Consider the following 23,655-nt stretch of genomic DNA (forward strand, 5'->3'; position numbering starts at 1 on the left):
TTCGCGTTATAGCCAATCAACGCAGAGGCCCGAGCCGCCGCGGCCAGTCCGTCGCGTGCGGGGGGAGGGGCGTCTTCCGGTCGGGCCGAGCTGGTGTCTGGGTCTGTTGAAGGACGTCGGCGGCGGGATCTGTATTTTCGGCTAAGGTGGGTGGTGGGAAAGGGCTCTCGGGCCGGAGACGGGGCTGCGCGGGGCCGACTGGAGTCTGCCCGCTTCCCCCGGCTCGCCGCGGCGAGAGGTGTTCGCTTCGCGGGAGGGGACGGTGGGGACCGGGAAAGGCGGCGGCGGAGGGTCGGGGCCCTGTGTGCCCCGGGGAGGCCTCAGCCACGCCGGGTGCCTGCGCCCCGAGGCTCGCACGGCTCGCGGGGAGCCCTGGGTTCCGTTTCCAGTGTGGATCGGGGTGGGACCTGCAGCTCCCCAAGGTCATCCCGTGACAGAGTCGGGAGCGAGCTCTGGCCTCTCGTCCCACCTCTGGCTACGTGCGAGTGTCTGGGCCTGTGGGGCCGGGGCCGGGGCCGGGGCCGGGGCCGGGGCCAGGGCGAGCGCTTCCTCGGAGCCGCCTGCGATCGGAGGCCCCTTTCACAGCCGGAGTGAACGCGGGCTGCAGCGCCCCTGCGGTTCTGCAGGCCCGGGCCGGTGTTCCCCAAGTTCTCGTCCTGCGGGTCACGACCCCTTTGACAGTTGTTTATCTCCAGAAATATTTACATGACGATTTCCAACTAGCAAGATCACTGTTGTGAAGTCGCAACGAAGATCATTTTATGGTCGCGGATCACCACCACAGGAGGGACGGTATTAAAGGGCCGCAGCGTTAGAAATCAGTGGAAGGGCTTCTTCAAAAGGCGGTTGCTTGTGGTCCCTGGGCGCCTCCCGGTCGTCTTTCCTTTGACTTTCACCTACCTGGTCATCTCACTACTCCAGATAGGTGTTTGTAAGACAGGAGAATAGCTGTATCCAGGAACCGATTCCGAAGCAAGGGCAACTGGTCTCCTCCCTATCTAAGCCTTTAATGAAACACCATTTCACAGGGAAAGGGGCATGGTTATTTTTTGGGGGGGGGGTGTTCCTAGGCAGGGTTTAACTACGGCTTTGGAGGCTGTCCTGGAACTAGCTCTTGTAGACCAGGAGACTTGGTTATTTTTAAGAGTGGTTATTGTGTTATTTAGAAACAGAAGCAAAGCCTATCTGCTTAGACTTCCTAACGGGCTGCTGTTTAAAGATAATTTAAATTTGTTGTTGTAGTTTTTTATTTTGTTTTTGTTTGTTTTTCAAGACGGGTTTTCCTGTGTAGCCTATCCTGGCACTCGATCTTGTAGACCAGACTGGTCTCAAACTCACAGAGATCTGACTGCCTCTGCCTCCTGAGTGCTGGGATTAAGGGCGTGCACCACCAATGCCTGGCCGATATTAAAATTTTTAAAATATTAAATCACAGGTTCACAAGTATTAGTCTTAGGTGATCTTTTCACTGTTGTCTGGCTCTAAACTTGCATGTGATTTCAAGGAGAGCACATTTTAGTTCTTTTATTCCTGTTGCCAAAAGTGAATGGCTTATGCCTTTAGTCCCAAAGCTGGCAGGCAGATTTCTCTGAGTTCAAGGCCATGTGGTGCTACATACTGAATTTTTTAAAAAACTCCATAAAGGGATGTGTTAACAAAAAGGTACCTGGCCATTGCCCTAGAACGATATGTGGCTTGTTGGAAGGTGCAGACCTGTATAAGCCTTAATATGAGCATTGTTTGCCTGTAGTGGGTAATCACAGCACTGGAGGCAGAGGTGGGCAGATCTCTGAGTTCAATGCCAGCCTGGTCTCCAGAGTGAGTTCCAGGACAGCCAGGGCTACACAGAGAAACCCTGTCTGGAAAAGCCAGATGGTGATAATAATAATGATACCATTGTTACCTGACCTGCAACATCACTATTCTTCCTCTATCTACGCTTATGGCGAGGCCTCTTTAAGACCCCAGTTCCTATACCATTTCTTTGTTCTGAAGTCAGAATTCATTGTCTTTGAAATACATTCATCCTTATTCCAGTGTCTTGTATGCACCGTAACAGTGTTAATTAGTTAATGAGTTTCTGTAAGGTTTCTCATGAGAATCTACTTCATGACTTTAGAAAATGTATCATGAAATGAATGGGAAAGAATGTACTTCAGTAGGCTTAGTAAAGGCAAACTTGACTATGAAGGTTTTATTGGTTTTTTTAATGGTGATTTTCTTTTAGATTTCTTTCACTGTTCCAGTAACCATTCTGAAAATGTTCAAAATTAAGGTCTGGAAGTAATCTTTGCGCATGAACCCTTCTTTGACTGCTAAACAAAGGGATGCCATTTTCCCTAGCGACCATACCCTTACTGTTCTCTCCAAGTTCCATTTCCTCTAAAGCCAGCTTCTTCCAGTCTTGCCTGCATGTTAACCAGCTTGTCCATGTTGTCACTGGGGTCTATGGCTCAGTTGTAGGTAGGCAGTCATACATACAAAACTTTGAATGATTTTGAACTCTGCTATGGCTCTCTGAATTTGTGTCTGCTGCTTAAGTCAGCAATGTGTCATTTTACTGTATTTTTCATCCTTGTCACTCACTTTCTCCTCCACCCACCCCACCCCACCCGTTATGGTTCCCTACTTCCAGACAAATAGTGCCTCATCTCCTTTCACATATGTTAAATTACTTCTTTCTTCCTCCCTCTCCCCACACCCTTAAGATATTTTCCTCCTTTGTCAAGGTCCCCATATATATATATAATATTATATATATATATATATATGGTCTATGTACAAGAGAAGACATTGGGTATTTCTTTTGAGTCTGGCGTATTTAATGTAATGGTTTCCTGTTGTATCCATCTTCTTACTTGCATCATAATTTCATTTTCCCTACATGGCTGAATAAAACTGAACTGTATATGTGTACCACATACTCATTATTTACTCATCTGTTGACAGCCATCCGGGCTGGCTCAGTTTTTAGCTATGGTGAATAGTCTAGCAGTAAACACAGATATGCAAGGATCTTTGAGGTGTGTTGAATTAGTCTTTCAAGTATATCCGGGTGGAATAACTGGGTATGTGGTAGTTCTGTTTTTAATTTTTTGAGAATCTTCCACGCCTACTTGCAGTGGCTGCACCAATTCATGTTCCTACCAGCAGTGTGGAAGGATTCTTTTCCCCACATTTCACCAGTATGTTGTCACTTTTTTTTTTTTTTAGTACATTTTCTCACATTAAAAGAAATAAAGCTAGGTGGTAGCACAACCCTTTAATCCCAGCACTTGAGAGTCAGAGACTCTGAGTTTGAGGCCAGCCTGGTCCAAAACAGCCAAGACTACACAGAAGAACCCTGTCTCCCAAAAAAAAAAAAAAAAAAAAAAAAAAAAGCTGTATGTTCTTTAGGGGTTTTCCCCCATATAATCATTAAGCATTAAACATTTCTGTGTATGTGTAAGGTAAATTATTGGAGAAGAAATGATCCAGCTAGAAAGAAGGGTATATATAATTTGAGAGAGACTAAATATGTATGTTGTAGCAGCTTTACACTCCACACAGTGTTAAAACCCAGTTGTAACATTGTAAGTTATCTATGCTAGTTTGGTAGTTAGATGTTGGTTTGGTTTTTACTTTTTTTTTCTTTGACTCTCCATTTTATACTTACTTTATAGTTCTCTTTCCAAAGACAAGTAAAATATTTGCCAGTTTTCTTAAGGAGTTTTTGGCTCCATTGTTTACATTCAATTCCTTTATCTGTTTGGAAACCACCATTGACTGATATCAGTAAATGATCTGTCTCCCATGGAAGTCCTGAGTGGTTTATAGTAAGAAAACTGTGAGAATGTTAGTCTGTTGAGTTGGTGTTGACTACTGAGAAAGCTTGAAAAGCATTACAAGCTCAACTTTCAGCTGATCTTAAAAGTGATGGATACAGGATGGATAGAGAATTTGGAGCATTAAGCTGTTCTTCGTCAGAAGACAGAACTAATGACAGCTCTTTTCTCTTCCTATGCTGAGTGCCTAACTCTCTGGAGTGTCTACAAGAAGAGTGGGTGAAGGGCCTCTATTAGCAGTCCTGTATTAGCTGGGTTTTTCCCACCAGCTCCACTGCTGCAGTCTCAGCTCAACCACGGAGATGACATAGGTTTTGAAACTGAAAGAATTTTATTTTCTGATGAACTGCATCCAAATAAATATTTTGTTACTTTTTTTTTTTAGATTGAAGTCATGGCTGGTGCAGAAAGTGATAGCCAATTCCATTTCACTGGTATTAAAAAGTATTTCAACTCTTACACTCTCACAGGTAGAATGAATGTAAGTATTAATTACATCTTTAAGTAGTTGTATCTTGGAATAAAAGAGATTATGACAACTTTCTTTTTTTTTTCTCAGTGTGTACTGGCCACATACGGAGGCATTGCTTTGTTGGTTTTATACTTCAAGTTAAGGCCTAAAAAAACCCCAGCTGTGAAAGCATCGTAAATGGTAAGGGATTGCCATTTAAAAGTCTGTGACTTAGACAGTTGGTGTTAAGGTTTTTTTCTTGTGTTATAAAAAAATAAACTATTAGCACTCTGAACTTTATTGCATATCTGAAAGCAAACGCTGGGTATATGTACACCTGTAAACTAAACAGTTGGGGGCAGGGACAGGAGGATTGCAAGTTGAAGAACAGCTTGTGCTACATAGCAAGACATGGTCTCGAAACAACTGAGAGGAAAGGAGCCGGGTGTAGTGTCTCATACTCTGCAATTCTGGGAAGGGTAAAGCAGGAGGACCACTGACTTTGAGTCTGTTCTAACTCAAAAAAACAAAAACAAGACAATCCACCGAAGAAAGGTATTACAACAAAATGGTTTGAGCTTGAAATTAAGAGACCCCTAGCTTTGTAAGAGGGTATGTCTTTTACCTCAGCCAGTGCAGACTACGATTTTGGCTAAATTGGCATTTAAAAAAACGTGTCATTTTAGGTTTTGTTGAAGTACTTTTTTTCCTGTTTGTCTCTTAACACAGTTAGATGACTTCTATGTTTTATTTTTGGGAGCTTCTGTCCTTGCACACTCACATGCGTGACACTGATGTGGAAGTATGTGGACAACTCTGGGGAGTTGCTTCGCTCTGCCTTGTTGAGGCAGGTCTCATTTCTGCTGGCATACACATTTAACCCTGATTACCTTCCCACTCCCAACTCCCAGTCTCTACGTCAGAGTGCCAGAGGTAGAAGCCTGCATCTGGCTTTTTTTACCCCCCATAAATTCTTGGGATCAAACTCAGGTCTTTATGGTCTCCCCAGCTCAGTTATAAGAGTCTTATATAATTTAGTTTTGGCTGGGTTTTGTTTGTTTAGGTTTTGAGACAGCCTTGCTTATAACCCAAATGGTCTCACAGTTGTGGCAATTACTCAACTTGCTGAGTTTTGGGATTACAGGCAGGGATGGGGATTAACTAGAATCTGGAGAGTGGCTCAGTTAAGATCAAGTACTGTTAAGAACAGAGGAATTGAGTTCAAATCCCAGCACCCATACCAGGTGACTTACACTGTCTAACTCCAGGCCATCTTAAACCCTTCTCTGGACTCGCATACATAACACACATAACTAAAAACAAAAACTCTTTAAAAAAAGGAAATACAAGTGAAACTTGTGGTACTGGGGATCATACTCAGGGCTTTGGCAGATGCTAGGCCATCACTCCACCTGAGTGGCAGCCCCAACCCTAACCAACCTTTAGCACATAAAGTTGCAAATATTTGCTGGGTTTTTGGTAGCTTTGTATTTTCATAGAATACTGGCATTTCCCCCTGAATAAACCCCTTTAAGGTTTTCCTACAGTCCCCTTTGATCCCTTTTACCTATCCAGAAGTCAGTAAACCTCTATCTAATGCTCTCTTATTTTTGTTCTGCTTTTAAAAGCTTTGGCCATCTTAAATCCACTAAATTTAGGGCACTGTGTAGTCCAATCCATTCCTATTCCTTTTTGGGTACTTTGCTCAGTTTTCTGCATGAAGGCTGGTGGTGTCCCCATAAAAACTATCTTGAAAACCAAGTAGCAGACATGTAGTTTACCTATTCATCTATCTGTCCTACTTACTGACTCTTGAGAATCTGGTGAATTTACATTTTATTTTGGGAATTTGTGATAATTACTGATTGTCATAAAAATAGAGTAAAGTAGAGTGGAACACATTTGTATCAAAGTTTTTGCTTTTTTATAGGATTTTGAAATGTCTAACCTCATCTATTAAGTCCCATACCTGAAGAAGCTGATGTCAACTCATCATCATGTAATACTCAATTTGTACAATAAATTATGAACCTGGAAAAGCTGGTTGTCTTTATTTACAAGATATCAAAAATATAAAACTGTACAAAATCCAACAAAGGCAAAAACTGGCAGTGACTTGGTCTAAATCTCTTAGTTTTTCAAAGCAAGGCTCAGCACTGGAGGTAAGCAACTGAAATGTCTGTCTGACTTCAAGTGTACTAGGGCGTATGTAGCCATGTCAGCTGACATAGAGTGTGGTGTCTAAGTCTTGTCACCTGGCTTGTAGAGTGGTCGCACTCAGAACTTACAAGGTAGGAATTGAGATGTCGGTGGATGGTTGGTACTTATAGATCTTAGGGACTGTAGTCCCATACATTCCACTAGTCATGGGTGAAGGAAAGCATGTTAGTGGGTGGTTTAACACAGTGTTTGCGTGCCATACAGTAACTTCGTTTTACAGCAGACACACACATGCTCATAGAACTCTTTAGCTACTCAAGATGGTACTATATTTCTTGAATCTTGAAGCAGAATAAATTGCTTAAATCAAATTGTTTTCCTTTCTAAACATAATAAATTAAAATAACATTTGAACAGAAAAATGCATAGTTTCCACACAATCCAAAGCACCATAAATGTCCCCTCCATGAACATAATACCTCTTATTCAACTAACGGAAATTAGTTAAATGTGGTTGCTATAGAAACGTGGAACTGTCCTGTTCAGATTTTCCAAGCAGCATACTCCCAGATCCATGTAGACAAAAACATTCTTTGTAGCTTAAATACTAATCACTGAGGTATTTGCTTTAAGTCTCCCTTTTCCAAACAGTAGCTTCCAAAAGGTCTCTAATACCGCTGGTTTATTGCGGACTGTAAGCTCCTGCAGCTAGAACCAAGTTTCTTCGAGTAAAATGTAGATGTACAACTGGTGTTGATTTGGTCATATATGTACCCAATAATAACTCCTGGGAATTCTCAGGTAGATTTATATGCCCCGTGGCTGTAGTAAAGTCATCAGTCTCTAAATCTTCAAATGCTTTGATGGCGTCCCATAACCGGACTGTATTATCCATTGAACCTAAAAGAAAGCCAAAGAAAACAGTGTCTGTCACATCTAGAGTCTGGCATTTTCCCTGTATACTTTGGTGGTGGTTGGCCCTTTTTTTTTTTTTTTTTTTTTTTTTAATGAAACTAAACCTTTACCCCAAAGCCATTAAAATAATTTACCTGATGCCAAAATTTCACCATCTCTACTAAATCTAAGAGAACACACTGTATCAGTATGGCCTTTTAATTCTCCAACCATCAAGCCATGTCCAATATCCCAAAGAAGTACTCTGCCATCTGTTGCTCCTGTAGCCAGGAATCTCCCATTGGGAGAAAATGTCAAGGAATGAATTGGTCCCTAGAAAAGAGCAAAATCAGGTTAAGAATACCTGAAAAGGCCAAGACAGAATTGTAGTTTAGTAGCATGAAAGTTATCTTTAAAGTGTGCATGCTACTGATGACTATTTTGACTTTGAAAGCATATGTGTATGCTGGAATAATGCAGGTGTAAGATACCTTGTGTCCAGTGAAGATCCTTACGCAATTACCATTGAGGACATCCCAGAGCCGTACAGTTCTGTCTGCAGAGCCCGTAGCAACATAGTTGGAATTTGGGTGAAATCTAGTGCAATTCACATCAGCAAGATGTCCAGCAAATATCCTTAAAGGCTGATAGTGATCTGTAGCCCAAAGCCTTTTTTAAAGTTAATGGAAAGTAAGAAATAATAGTAATTAATTGAAATAACTTTTAACCCAAAATATTGGTACATACAGATTAAAGTCAATTCCAAATGGGTTCCTCCTAACTGAAGGAAAGAGAACAGTAAGCCCCGGCCTAACATTTTCTGGGCTTTTTTTTCACATAGCCCAAGCTGTCCTTGAGTTCATGGCCCAGTCTTCACATTCCAGAGTGCTGGTAGTTTCTTTCTTTCTTTCTTTCTTTCTTTCTTTCTTTCTTTTCTTTCTTTTCTTTCTTTCTTTCTTTTTTGAGACAGGGTTTCTCTGTGGCTTTGGAGGCTGTTTGGAACTAGCTCTTGTAGACCAGGCTGGCCTGAAACTCACAGATATCCACCTAGTTGGCCTGGGATTAAAGGAATGCGCCACCACTGCCCTGCGTGTTTTGTTTTTTTTTTTAAGACAGGGTCTCACTATATAATAGCCTTGGCTGTCCTGGAACTCAGTGGTCTTGAACTCAAGATCACCCTACCTTAGCCTTCCAAGTGCTAGGACTATAGGCATGTGCCACTATGCCTATTCTGGGGTGCTAGGATTATGGGCATGGAAAGTCTTTTTAGCTTTTTGAGACAGGGTTTCTCTGTGTAGCTCTGTCTGTCCTAGAACTCATTATAATCCAAGCTGGCCTCAAACTCACAGAGATACACTCCTGCCTCTGCCTCCCTAGTGCTGGGATTAAAGGTGTATACCACTACCACCCAGCTTAAAATAATGTATTTTTATTTCATGTGCATTGGTGTTTTGCCTGCATGCATGAGGGCGTCAGACCCCTCTGAAACTGAAGTTATAGACAGCTGTGAGCTGCCATTCTGGTGCTGGGAAGGGAAGAGCAGTCAGTGCTCTCACCTCTGAGCCATCTCTTCAGCCGGCATGTAAATTCTACCATTCTCTGTATACTCACCTTCCTTCCCACTCCTAATGCACAGAAAACCACTTTCCTGTAGTCTGGGCAACCACATAGTTTCTAGCAAGAATTTCATCGATAGGAACTTTATGATAACAACATAATGGAAAATAGCACATCTGACATGTGGGGAACATGTTATAAACTACATTAAAACAGGACCTTTGGTGTACACATAGTAAGAGACAGAGTGATGTTCTCCCTTGTGTTCATTTCAAACTACAGCTTAATCCTGAACAGTATGAAAATGAGGTTTTCTGGACTTCGTATTCCCAACAAGAAACAGTTATGAGCCGGGTGTTGGTGGTGCAGGCCTTTAATCCCAGCTCTCGGGAGGCACAGGCAGGTAGATCTCTGTGAGTTCAAGACCAGCCTGGTCGACAAGAGCTAGTTCCAGGACAGCCTCCAAAACCACAGAGAAACCCTGTCTCGAAAAACCAAAAAACAAAAAAAAAGAAAAAAGAAACAGTTATGTTCAGTGAGTAAACCCCATTAGATCACAGTGTTCTTACCGAGCTACTCGGTCATGGCCTCCTGACACAAAATAATATCCGTACGGAGAAAACTGGGTGTCCCATACTGGGTAGTTGTGTCCTTTATATCCCACCAAGCAAGTAAACGTCTGAAGGCTCCAGAGTCTGACAGTTCCATCCTCTGAAGAGGAGAGCAGATAGTTCCTGAGGAGAGGAGGGGATACGTTTGGTTTCCAGAATAACTTGGTTACTTGTCCAAGTTTCTTCTCACTGTCACACTTTAGCAAATGACACACACCTAGGCATATCTCAGTGTGTGTATACACATGCACATGGAAATGCACACACAGTGCTGAGGACTGAACCTAGGGCCTTGCACATGACAGGCCAGAATTCTACCACTGAACCCCCTCACCTGTGTGTGTGGTATGAGGTATGCATGGTGTCTTCCTTGAGCAATCTCCCAGATGAACCCAGAGCTTGTCAGATTTCTCCACAGATCCCATCTCCAGCTCCAGAATACTGGGATTACAGGAGGGCTGCCATGCCAGTCCAGCATTTATGTGGGTGCTGGAGATCCAAAATCTGTCTTCACCCTTGCATGACAAGCACTTTACCACTGAGCCATCTCATCCCCACCTCTTTGTTTATACTTAGAACTCACGGTACATACCAAGAGCTAAAAGTATTAATGTTAAAATGAAATACTATACAGGTGTCATATCCTGAACACCTACTGTATAAAGCTAATTATTAAAAAATGTTAGCGATTATGGGGGGGGGCTCACAGTACTTTAGAAAAGAGAAAAATAGTAAATACTGTGATGGCTCATATGTGTAATCTCAGAATTTGGAAGATTAAGGAGGTTGGCTTGCTGCATATTCAAGGCCAGTCTGGTGAATAGCATGAGACCCTGTTTCAGAACACCAAAAAAATATTGAGAATAATAAAAATTATGGTTACCCAGACAGTCTAAGCAAGGTGTATCAATTTTGGATATTATTTCCTATCTGCATGGGGTATATTAAAAAAAAAAAAAAAAAAAAAAAAGGAGTGGGGTGTAGCTCAGCAGAGTACATGCCTAGAGCTCCACCAGACTCTACTCACATGCAGAATGTTAATGTTCCACCTTTTTCAGGAATAAATACAAAAGCCAACTGTTTTCCCTGAAATCAGACATCTCCAAGCCAAATGTACCATCTGGCTAAATTCTATTAAATATTTTTTTTAATTCTCAAGATTCACAAATACAATGAGAACTTTGGGGGATGAAAACCACTATCTATCCAAGTAGAATACATACGATAATATGGGGGAAAATACCCTCTCCCAGTCATTTTTGCAGAAAGTTAGAAATGAAAATCAAGAAATACCTAAACACTAATGGTGCTGTTATTTCAAAACATGGTCTGGCTATGTTGGCCAGCTGACCTTGAACCACCATCCTCTTGCCTTAGCCTCCGTAGCTGGGATCACAGGCACTTACCACCACACCCAGCTTTCTTCATTTTTTTCCATTATGGAAAGCTAATGCTTCAGCTGAAACTATTAATGCCATTAGCCTGAGGAATTTGTGTTAAATTTTACAAAGTGCCACAAGAACTCAAGGAATCCAACCTCTATTAGAGGGTTATTCAAAGATAAAGCTAAAATTTGAAACCAGTGAGCCCTGAATGTGCATCTTGGTTCTGTAAATTTAGTATATACTTAATTGTTATTTTATATACCAGTACCCCAGGGGGTTGGCCTAGGCCCTATCCCAAAGAATAAGACATTGAAGACCCCCCCCATGGAAGGCCTCACCATCCCTTGGGAGCAGAAGGGGTATGGGATAGGTAGGGTGTTAGTTGGGGGGGGGGGAGGAGGGAGGGAAAGGGACCTGGGATTGACATGTAAAATAATTTTCTTTCTAATTAAAATAAAAAAAATAAAAAATACCAGTACCCCAAGATAAATTAGCAAATGATAAGATTCTAAAAGATACTGAACTACAGGCAATCCTATTTTTCTGAAAAGTGTCTAGGCATTTGCATTTTATTTCCAGCAGTTAGCTTTTAAGTCTCACTACTGTTTATCAGTATTTAGTTTTGTTTGTATTTTACCTGTCGGGACTGAAGCTGGCTCCATAGACAGGCCCACTGTGACCATACAAAATCTTCAACTCACTCGCAGTTTTCTCATCCATGATTCTTTCCAAGACATCATCTGATTCTTTGTCTATAAGACTAAGATCTAAAAAGGTCCAGAAATATTATTTTAGGTTTGTTCATTAAAACACAGCTCAGAACTAACATTTCAACATTTCTTCCAATAACCACTATGCTAAGGCCTCTTAAAGTCAGTGACACATCCTCTTGTACAGAATAAAATGAGCCTTCAAATAGTTAATAATCTGCTAGACCACATGGTTACTCAGCATGAGAACCATGACTGATTCTTTGGTTTGCCTACTATGCTACGCTTCATAAAAACCCTAAAACAATTTAAATGTATTGTTTAAGTAAAACAACAAAAAGCTTTTAAAAACCCTGACCTTATTAGAGGTTTGGGTCTTTGTTTTTCTCTGCCTTTTTGTTTTCGTTCTGATGAACTGATTTTATGTGTATCAGAGTGTGCCTGCACAAAGACGAATGCACCACACGCATGCAGAGCTAGCGTGACAGCTGCTTGTGAGTCACTGTGGGAGTGGGAATCTAACCAGGTCCTCTGCAACAAGTCAGTGCTTTCAGCCCCTGACACATCGTCTATCCAGCCCCTCGTTTTGATGTTTGAGACTATGTAGCTCAGTCTGCTTTGAACTTAGAGTGATCCTTCTGCCTCAGCCCTTGGGTATAAGGACAACTTGCAGGGCCCTCCCAGCCCTCACTAAGATTTTCTTAAAATTTACAAAGAAATAATCATCAGATACTATAGTTTTCACTTTAAAGAGTTGTCTGACAAGGGCTAGAGAGTTGACTCAGTGAGTAAGAGCATTTATTGTTCTTGTGAAGGACTCAGGTTTGATTCCCAGAACTCACATAGAGGTTCATCAACTCCTCAGGCACCAGGCACACATGTGGTACACAGACCTACATACAGACAAAACATTTATACACATAAAAAAATAAAGACAAATCTTAAAGCCAGGCCGTGGTGGCCTACACCTTTAATCTCAGCACTCTGGGAAGCAGAGGCAGGTTGGTCTGAGTTTGAGGCCAGCCTGGTCTACAGAGTGAGTTCCAGAACAGCCAGGGCTACACAGAGAAACCATGTGTTGAAATTTCACTACCCCCCAAAAGAGTTGTCTAACCTAATCCCTTTATTTTGCACATGAGAGAACTGAGGGTCAACCAACTAATCATTGCCACCCCCAATGGCTCTTTAATTATTGGAAATGTTATCTTGGTCTGGTGTTTAATTAAGACAGTTAAAGTTTTGCAGGGTGGCCTTGAATTCTCTCTGCTGTCCAGGCAGTCCTTGAGCTCAGTTGCTTTCATTTTAAAGTATTTAATGTCTTTGATTATGTGGGTGCAAGCATGCCTAGCACATGTCGGGAGGTCAGAGGACAACTTTTGGGAGGCAGTTCTGTCCCTCATGTGGGTTCCAGGAATCAAAGTCAGGTAGATCATCAGGCTCAGCAGCAAGCCCTGTCCTGATGAGCCATCTCACCTGCCCCATTCTGGAATTCTCAATCCTCCTTTTTCGTGCTCCTAAGTAGTCTGTAATCACAGGCCTCTACCACCAGGCACAGCTGGGACTGTTACCCTTGAATTCAAGTGAAATCAATTCTGTAAAGATCACAACTTCCTGTCTACATTTCATGGAATCAAACTGGTATAGACTAATTTCAAATTTACACCGATAAGACATCTCATTTACCTGATGCTTGTTTGACACTACGAAGCTTTTTGGGTGTCACAGACCACACTCTGACAGTAGAATCTGCAAAACCTCCAGCGATCAGACTGGAATCATCTGTGACATCCACTGCAGTGAGGCCCTGAGAGTAAAAAAAAAAAAAAAAAAAAAAATGGTATCTGAACATATGCATATAAAAGCAAAGTTAAATGCACACCTACATATACAACTATACACATATATAAGAGAAGAGATGGCTCTGTGGGAACATGGGAGCAGCTGAGAGACACAAGCGGTGCTCATGGATGAAATTCTCAAAGCTCACAGAACTAAAGTAAGTATGTCACATTCTGTGGTGGAACATTGCTTTAACTATGTAAAGATGTGTTGCCTTTGTTTATGTTGCAGAATATTATTTAACTATGTAAAGATGTGTTGCTGTTTTATCTTGCCTGCCTAAGGCACCTGATTGGTCTAATAAAAAGCTGAACAGCCAATAGAGAGAGAGGAGGTATAGGTGAGACTTCTCAGCAGGGAGAGTAAGTAGGAGGAGGAATTTAGGCTGGGGAGGGGGCAGGGGCCAGACAGACAGACAGACAGACAGACAGGGAGAAATCAGGAAGTAGATACAGAATGAAAGGGTAAAAAGCCCCAAGGCAAAACATAGATAAATAGAAACAGGTTAAATTAAATAAAAAGAGCTAATGGGACACACCTAAGCTAAGGTCAAGCATTAATAATTAGTAGTAAGTCTCTGTGTCTTTATTTGAGAGCTGGTTTGTGGCCCAAAGAAAATTCCAACTATAACATTCTCCAATAAAACTCACTATCCGAGGGATGGAAAGATGGCTCAGAGGTTAAGAGCACTGACTGCTCTTCCAGAGATCCTGAGTTCAATTCCCAGCACCCACATGGCACCCACAACTGTCTGTAACTCCAGTTCCAGAGGACCTGACACCTATGGCAAAACACCAATCAATGCACATAAAATAAATAAATTAAAAAAAAAAAAACAAAAACAAAAACTCACTATCTGAGCTGGGCAGTGGTGGCTCACACCTTTAATCCCAGCACTTGGGAGGCAGAGGCAGGTGGATCTCTGTAAGCTTGAGGCCAGCCTGGTCTATAGAGAAAGTTCCAAGATAGCCTCCAAAGCTACAGAGAATCCCTTCCTTGAAAACCAAAAAAGAAAAAAAGAAAACAACAACAACAACAACAACAACAAAACCTCTGTCTGAAGGCACAAACATGAAGAGCATGTTATCACTCGTTTTTTGCACTCTGAATTTGGAGTACATAATAGGAAGTAAATGCTAATACCTTTTGTACTTTACTAGATACATCCTCAGTAGTCCATTATAAGACATCAACAAAGACATTTAGAATTAATTAAAAACGCCAACTTTATATTAATACTTAACCCAAGATCAAGGGATGAACCAGATGAGCTTCCCCAAAGGTTAGAACTCGAGTCAATCATCAAGGGTCAAGTATAAGCAAGATTCTGACTCTTGCAAACTGCTAAAGGCTTTTAAATTCAGAAGACGTCTAGCAATTCTGGCCAATATCATTTCTCCTTTTTTTTTTTTTTTTTTTATGCAAACCAAGCTGCCCTCCAACTCAGAGACCCACCTGACTCAGTCTCAAATGCTGGGATCAAAGGCATACACTACCACACTGGCTTTCCTTTGTTTTTAAATTAAATAATAAAATTCCATTTTAGTGACTTTCTCTCAATGGTAAATCACCATTTTATCTGAATCTTCTAGAAAAACCTATCCAATTATTTTACTAACCTGGTAAGCATTAAGGAATGTATAAAAACAAATGGAAGGTAAACAGTCTGGCCCAAGGCGAACTCGTTTGGTGGTCTCTTTCATATTCATTATTTTGTCCAGTTTGTCTGAATCTTTCAACTCAGGAAGAGGAATTCTGTAAGAGAAAACAGACTAAGAGTCACTCTTTGAATATTAATAAACTTCAGCCCTCTGCAACATAGCTTTCCCCTCCATATAAGTTTCTTCCTCACCTGTTTTGCGGTGGGGCATTGGGATCTTGTTTTTTGCTTTTAGATCCAATGCTATCCTTTTTAGGCTTCTTCTTTTTAGGTTTTCCTTCTTCATTTTCTCCTTCTTCATCCTCATCATCCAAAGGCACCTCAATTTCTGGTTCTTTTAATAAGCCAAAAAATACCTACAAATCCAAAGAATCAACATTTTTAAAATTAACTTTTCTTCAATGTGTTTGGTTAAATCATTTCTTTTCAGGCTCTAGTGCAACTACAAATGACCATGTAACATAATTCTAACCAACAGATACATATATACATACATACATACATACATACATACATACATACAGCGCATATAGTTTTAATTAGAAATACAAAGACAAGCTGGGTGTAGTGGCACATGCCTTTAATCCCAGCACACAGGAGGCAGAGGCAGGTGGATCTCTGTGAGTTCAAGGCCAGCCTGGTATACAAAGAGAGAACCAGGACAGGGAGGGCTACAGCTACACAGAGAAACCTTGTCTGGGAAAACCAAACCAAACAAACAAAAGACAAACAAAAGACAAACAAACCAAACAAACCCACCTGTTGTTCTGGTTTTAAAGAGAGTCTTGGCAGACCTTTCCTTGTGCACCCTAGTCTTCCCTGGATTCAGCTACAATAAATACAGCCCCGCGGGCGTGCGTGCGTGCGTGCGTGCGTTCGTGTGTGCGTGTGCGTGTGTGTGTACAGGCAGGCACACACACATACACACGCATGGCACATTCTAAAGATGCCAGAAGCCAAGGGACACAGATAGCACTTTGGAACTATTTTGAAACCCCCCCACCCCAAAAAACCCTTGCTTGTCTCAACTGCTGTAGTTAGGGTTCTGTTACATGCAACCATTCCCAAACCCTTACATACACTAGTAACCTTCAGAACACATTTTAAAAGCAGTGCAAGGTAGCTATAAGAAGAGTGTATAAATTATGTAATGGGAATCCTACAATTTTCAGTCTGCATTATATAGTTCTTAGGGTTACTCCCATACCTTTGATTTGTTTGCTTCTCGTTTAGCCTCTCCTGCCAGACTTCCCACCATCGCGTCTATCTGTTGCTTACTACGAGGCATCCCATCAAAGATGTCAATGTACAGGTGCTCCTGAACTATGTTCCATATCTGATTGTTCTGTTTCTCCTGAAGATGCCGCTTCAAGAGTTGGTACGAGTCACGGGAAATACGAAGAACAAATTTACTTGTTCGAAAATCCAGCATGGTTTCATTCCCTTTCATGTGCTCCTTTTTGGTAAGACTAGATAATACTCGTAGGTCATCCTGGTAATAACATTCCTGATCTCCATGGAACCTGTTTTAGTGATTTTAAAAAGTTATTTTTCAGTGTGTCATTAAGACAATGTTTCTCCTCATACATTTTTTAACCATCACAGAATAATCTGTAATTAATATATAGTAATATTAGTATATATTTATAATATAATAATTTAAGTATATAAATAACCCTGACCTAGGCTGTAGGATCACTAATAATACATTTTAAAATGACTATAATTCAGTTTCTAAATTCACCCTTAAAACGACCAATTTCTCTAATGAAATGTATCATAAACATTTCCAGAGAAAGTTTTGAAATAAAGCAGAGTGAATGAAACATTTGAGTGGAATGTAAGACCCACACCACTAGTATGTATTTCTTTTGAAAATCACCTTTTGTAATACATAAAACTGGCAGAAACCTTACTTTACTGAATTTTGCGCTTTCTCAAAACCCCACTCTTTAAAACTTTTTATTATAGAACATTTCAAACACAGAAGTAGAAAATAATATGCCTTCAGTGTACTTATCACAGCCTCAGAAATAATCAGTACATGGATTCTCATAAAGCTAAACATTTCAATTACTTCCTATATTAAGACATTAAACATCAATATTTTAACATTGATACTAAAGAACAAATATTGGTATTGAACAATGAGCACTTTCATAATTTCACTATTCCCAAGGCAATTAAATAAAGCCTCCAGCCTTGATTATAACTTATAAGTTTAAATATACTTTTGTTTTGGGTCTTGGGTTATTGTACCCTCATTTGGGTATAGGGTCCTAGTAGACTGTAATGGAAACAGACCCTTGACAGCCCAGCCTCCTACATAGGAAGATGGCTATCTCAGGAGACTGAAAACAGGACTGCAAAAGAAATTCAAGAGAAGTTTTGTTGGGGGTGGGGGGCGCTAAGCTACAGTACTTGGCTTTCTGTAGCTTTAATTAGGAATCTGAGTTTAATGAATGAATACTGTAGCTTAAGAGTTCTGCAGTTCCCTCATCACCATCATCTTTGTTACCGGACAAGTCCTGGCTTCAAGCGCTATTGCTTGCACTGAAAAGCTCCTCCTCAGTCAATTCACACTGCCTGCCCCCTTGGCATCCAAACTCAACGCCTTCCTGGATTTCTTCCTATTTCTCTACCCTTTCCTTTTCTATATGTTATACTTGGTTGTTAAGTGTTGGCACTCCTCAAACCAAAGTATGGCTTTAGTTCCTCCTCTCCTCTCAGCTTTTATATGGGGAGAAACAGGGGTCACATTATAGAGACAATGTGACCAATGTGACCAAGATTGGCTGGCCAATCTTGGAGGTAATGGTTCTTTTGGGTTTTTGTTTTTTTTTGGGGGGGGGGGTGTTTGTTTGTTTGTTTGTTTGTTTGAGACAAGGTCTCTCTGTGTAGCTCTGGCTGTCCTAGAACTCACTCAGTAGACCAGACTTGTCTCAAACTAAGAGATCCACTTGTCTCCTTAAGTGCCAGGATTAAAGGCATGTGCCACTATGCTGGGCAAAGTTATTGGTTCTTAACGGATTCTTAAACTAGTCAAAAGAACATCTGAATTGGAACTAAAGATTAGTTCTACTTGAAAAACCTGTCCTCTTCTAGGGGTTTCTGTCAGTAAAGTCATCCTTACCCAGATGACAGACCAGAAACCTGAATGACAGTGACACTTCACCTTGTATCCAACCCATCAAGTGTTGAATTCATCTACTTCTCAGCTGCACCAGCAGACTCTTGCTATGCAACAAGGATACTACTAATATATTAGGCAGGACAATTCTCTGCTAAGTGGAACTGTCTATACATCCTGTAATAATTATTATCCTTCTCGCCTCACCTACCAGTTATTACGACAAACAAAAATGCCTTGACATACTTGCAAATGGTCAAAGGGAAGGAGGAGTATCACCACCACTAAGAACAATTAATAAAGGTCAGGCAGTGGCGCACACCTTCAATCCCAGCACTTGGGAGGCAGAGGCAGGTGGATCTCTGTGAGTTCGAGGCCAGCCTGGTCTCCAGAGCGAGTGCCAGGATAGCCAGGGCTACACAGAGAAACCCTGCCTGACCTCTACCCCCTCTGCCTCCCCAAGAAGAAACACTTAATAACCCCGGTCAAGCACTCGCCCTCTGCCCCTCACCGTGTCTGCCTCCTGACACAAAGGTCCTTCGTGTAAAGAGGCACACTCAGACTGGGGTGGGGTGGACCATGCCCTATAATCCTAGCACTCAAAGGGGAGAAGCGAGCAGATCTCTGCCAGTATGAGGCCAGCCTCATCTACACAGTAAGTTCCAGGCCAGGTAGGTCTATGTAGTAAGATCCTGTCTTAAGAAAAAAACAACAAAAAAGGCAATTGATGAAGAAATTACCCTCTAATGATGTCTGTAGCAGAGATGCCTTACTGTCCCCAAATGCTCATTTTTCCTGTCTTCCTCCATAACAAAACACCTATTAGCTGGGAAGAGACACCTAAGGAAAGACTGCATTTCCTACATTTATAACCAGGCCTGGTCATTGACTGCCAAGTAAGAAAAAGAAGTGTGTGTGCACCTTCCAGGACTGTGTGCCTCCTTGCTGACTAGAGCACTGTTAGGATGGCTAATGGCTAGAGGGTCTTCTTGTGTCGCACATGGAAATTACATGACAAGGATGATAAACTGAGGATGATGATCGGATTCACCTATTAGCCATAAACTTCCTACCTTACGAGAAAATCAAACTTTCATTGTTTGGGCTGGCAGTCATTTTAAGTCTAATATAATCCTAACACAGTTTGCTATATTGCTCTTAGATAAAGTTGTATTTATATCAAGTTTTCAGTGATTGTCAATCAGATTTAATCCAATACAAGTCCCTATTATTCCTATGACAAAGATCCTGAACACAGTGCAATAACTTGCCTGTTGTTCCAGGTCACAACCAATTTCCCAGCTAATGTTATACCATACACCCCACCATTCCCTGCTCCAGCTCCTGAATTTCTTTTAGCCTCTGTAACTACCATGATCCCTCCCCCGAAAGACCTTCCAGATATGTTTTTCTCTTCATCTGGCTAATTCCTAGTCCTTCTTCAGACCTCACTTCAAGTCTGGCTTCCTCGGGGAGATCAATCCCCCTACCCCCATGTTAGGTTCGTGTTGTCCAAGGTACATCTCCTACCTTGTGTACCTTTTGCTTTATAATCTTACATTTGTGTGGTTACAGATGTGTGTGTATACATACATATATAGATAAATAAAATGTTAAAATTCACATACTTCTCAAAGAATGATTTTGCTTCATTTTCATGTTGATTATAAACTAGCTCCAAGTACATGTGTACAAACAGAGGATAAAAGAGTTGGGATAATTCTGCTCGATGGCAGTCCAGAGAACATTCAATGAAGTGTTTCAGTCCACTATAGTATTCTTCATACATTGTAGGGTCTCCTTGTTGGTTGTAGGCAGACAAGACAGCACTGACATCTGGCTGGTCTTCCACAGCTACACTTCCAACTGTTTAAAAAAATGAACGACAACTTTTAAGAAAATGATGTAAAATGCACCAAGTGAATGTGGGGTCTGCAGGGCTCACAGGAGTGCTTTTGCTCGTTTGTCCCTTTCCTCTCAACCTCTCTTCCCCAACACAATCATATACTTTTTTAAATTTTGTATAACATTTGTTTATTCTGTGTATATGTGTGAGACTGTGTATGGGGCTCAGGGGAGACAAGCCATTGTGCTCAAGTGGAGATCAGAGGACGAATTACAGTAGTCAGTTCTCTCCTTCCATATCGGAGGCTTCAGGGGTTCACCTAAATTTGTCAGGCTTGGTAGTAAGCATCCTTACCTGCTAAGCCATCTTGCTAGCCCACAATGAGTTACCCAAGCCAAAAGCCCTTTAGTTTGACTATATCTTACATTTTTAAATCAATGACAAGAACAGTCAATATTTTTCCTGGAACTGCCTAATTTTAAAGACAAAGTGTACATGCAGGTTTAGTATTGGGGCTAAGTGGACAGGACTTGCATAGCAAGCACAAGGCCCTAGGTTCAACCCCCAACACCACCAATAAATAAATAAATGTGCAAAACAAACAATTATGTTAATCTTCTCTGTACAAATGGCATACACCACACTCGAGTGCTTTGTATGTCACCCCTGTAATAGATCTAACCCTGTGGTATCTTTATACTCAAACACCAATCACCTCATATAAGGAAAAGAGGGACATTTCTTATGGCTCCAGAATATAACTCAGTCGTATATGCTTAAGGCAATTACTTAACCAATCATTTCAAGGTAGAAAGGCTGCATACTTATTTGTAATATAACAAAACAATAATGATATTTTCAATCAAATCAGAGTTTGGATGGTGGAAATTTTGGTAAACTACAATTACAGTGTTATACTCTTTTATGTGTTTTTTAGTGGTTATACATACTCTTTACTGCAAAAATTATAATTAAAGTTATAATTTTGTAGTCACTCTCATGGTCTCTTATCCTCCTTTGTTTCTCGAGTATGATCTAAAAAATAAGTCATGAGAGATATTGGAAAAATAACATAATAAAAATATAATTCATGTTACAATATATTCACAAAATGTAGCATACAGAAAAGATCCTCTTTCTCAGTTACATTTTCTACACATTTTTTACTTATCACTTTCTTCTCCCATAACTATACTTAAGTATAGGTTGGCTTTAATCTCACAGTAATTCTCCTGCCTCAGCATCCCACGTGCTGGCATTATAAACATGACACATTTCTATTTATAGACATAAATAACAGTGTCATGTGTTGAAACTTCATGTCTGGCAATGCTCTCACAGACAGATTAATTTGTCTAGTACCAATAAACTGGATAACTTAATACTTACTGATCTCCTTTGAGAACTTATACTAGGTGTGAGTTGAAATTTTTTGTTTGTTTTTCAAGCAGGGTTTCTCTATAGCTTTGGAAGCTGTCCTGCAACTCGCTCTGCCTCCCAAGTGCTGGGATTAAAGTCTTGAGCCACCACGGCCAGGCCGAGTTTAAATTTTTTAAATTCAGTGTGTTTGGAAGACAACTTTTAGGTAGCTGGGTCTCTCCTTCCACCACGTGGGTTCTGTGAACCCAACTCGAATGGTCAGGCATGGTGCCTTCACCTGATGAACCACACTGCAAGAGTGAGTTTCACGGTGAACAGTTTTTGGGAGGAAGGTGGAGATGAGTTCTCAGGACTGGATTCAGGGCCTAAACTTTTTCAGTACTGAGCATTTTACACATTACATCTTAGTCTCATATTAACGTAAAAATAAAAAAAAAAACTAGGAAAACATGCCTTTAACTGACATCACACAAGGGAAAGCAAAGAGACAAAAAGGTCTGCTCCACAGCCACCCGTAAAGTTAGGGTTGTCAAAGGTTAGTATACACCAATGCTCCTTATGGCAGGTTCCCAGACTGCACCCCTAAAGAGCTGGCGCCTGAAGTGATGCTCAGGAATTCGCATCCTCCAAAACACTTAACACCACTTAGCCACCTTCTGAGAAACACTGACTACCATCACTCTGGATGTGTGGTCCAAAGCAAGCCTTCCAGCTTTGCTCAACAAGTCCGTTTTCTCGTCTCAAAAGGAGAGACGCGAACTGTGGAGCTGTGAAAACCCAAGATATAGAAAGTACTTGCAGTCAGCCTACGGCAGTGGGACAGCACTGTATTCGTGTTCGTGCTAACGTATCCAAGGCTCATGGATCTAAGTAAGAGTAAAAGCACCGAAACCCCAAGGTCCTCGCTTCTGTCGAGCCCGGGTGGCCGGCACCTCCCCTCGGCTCCTCAGCGGCGCTCAGCCTCTGGCTGGAACTGACAGCTCAGAAGAGGGTTTGACTGCGCAGCCGGCGCCGTGGAGAAAGGGGCGGGCATGTGGCCCTAGAGGCGGGCCCAGGAAATTCAAAACAAGCCCGCAGAGGTGCAGGCCTGCCAGCCTCGCCTTCCCGGCTAGCTCCCCTTCACGCCGGCGCTGCTTTCCCGGGACCCCGCGATTCACCTTTTCCTGGCGCCGCAGGACCCGAGGCTGAAGCGGAGAACACCGCGGCCCCCGGAGCGCCGGTGCCCGGAGGGTCAGCGGCGGCGGAGCCGGGGACTGAAGCGGTGACCCGGCTGAGCAGCGCGCTAGCCGCCTCCGCGCCGGCCCCGTCCAGCTCTCCCGGGGCTCCCGAGCCCGCCACCGCCTCCTCCAGGAGCCGGGCCTCGCGGCGCAGCGCCTCTTCGGCCTCGCGGAGGTTGCTCTGCCGGAGGAACTGCAGCACTGCCAGCAGGGTCTGCCGGTCGTGGGGAGCGCCGGCGTCCGTGGGAGCGGCGGGCGCCGGGGCCGCCCCCGCCGGGGCAGCGGCGGAGACAGCCACCACAGGCTTAGGGGTCCCGCCATCCCGCCCGCCGCCCGCCCGCCACCGCCGCCGCCGCCGCCACATTCCCGCCGCCGCCGTTGGGGCCGTTGTTGGGAGTGCCGCCGCTCCCCTCGCCTGCGCCGTCGCCGGCCTGCGGAGGTAGCAGCGTCGGCGGTCCCTCAGGCTCTAGCTTGACCGCCACCTCCGTCTGCTCCTCCGCCAGCGCCGCCATCTTGCGGCTGAGCCACCTCGCGCCGTCAAGCGTGACTGCGTTTTCGCCACATGGAGGGCGGGGCAGCGCGTTTCGCGACATCTGGGGCAGACCCTTTACGGCAGGAGGAGGAGCTAAGGAGGAGAAAAGGCATGAGCTCGGGCGACTTGGACTCAGGAAGTGGGAGTCGCTCACCGGCTCTGCGACGGTGCCTGGTGGCTACCGTTTATTGCGGGCGAGCGCGCGGGCGCGCGGGCTGTATTCAGGCATTGACACACACGTTTCACATTATACGAGCTCTTTTAATCCAACAGCTTTAGAAGGCGCTAACCCCGGAGTCTTTATACACGGCTTAGCCAAAGCCCAGAGAGGTTAAATACCGAGCTATAGTCACACGGAGGAAGGATGTCCAGATTCAAGCCCCGGTATTTAATTCAAAAGCACATGCTGTTTATAAGAAGGAAGTTTCTGAGTTACTGGTAAGGTTTTCTAATGTTGGG

At 42.6% G+C, this 23,655-nt stretch overlaps 2 protein-coding genes across 2 annotated transcripts; one reads left to right on the forward strand and one right to left on the reverse strand.

The window, feature by feature from the left end:
- The first annotated feature begins 4 nt into the window (after positions 1-4).
- Atp5md (ATP synthase membrane subunit DAPIT) lies at positions 5-6,314 on the forward strand. The gene is made up of 4 exons (XM_027407095.2): positions 5-146; positions 4,210-4,305; positions 4,384-4,476; positions 6,206-6,314. The coding sequence occupies exons 2-3, from the start codon at positions 4,219-4,221 to the stop codon at positions 4,471-4,473; spliced, it is 177 nt and encodes a 58-aa protein (XP_027262896.1). The 5' UTR covers positions 5-146; positions 4,210-4,218; the 3' UTR covers positions 4,474-4,476; positions 6,206-6,314.
- Positions 6,304-23,201, reverse strand: Taf5 (TATA-box binding protein associated factor 5). Its single transcript, XM_027407091.2, is given in 12 exon segments — positions 6,304-7,335; positions 7,485-7,662; positions 7,821-7,998; positions 9,456-9,620; positions 11,520-11,649; positions 13,276-13,396; positions 15,051-15,186; positions 15,284-15,447; positions 16,299-16,614; positions 19,850-20,087; positions 22,605-22,986; positions 22,988-23,201. Coding segments are annotated over 12 exon segments (2,415 nt in total). The 5' UTR covers positions 23,177-23,201; the 3' UTR covers positions 6,304-7,117.
- Between the last annotated feature and the right edge of the window lie 454 nt (positions 23,202-23,655).

The sequence above is a fragment of the Cricetulus griseus genome, chromosome 3 (genome assembly GCF_003668045.3).
Source record: "Cricetulus griseus strain 17A/GY chromosome 3, alternate assembly CriGri-PICRH-1.0, whole genome shotgun sequence".
Classification (NCBI taxonomy): Eukaryota; Metazoa; Chordata; class Mammalia; order Rodentia; family Cricetidae; genus Cricetulus; species Cricetulus griseus.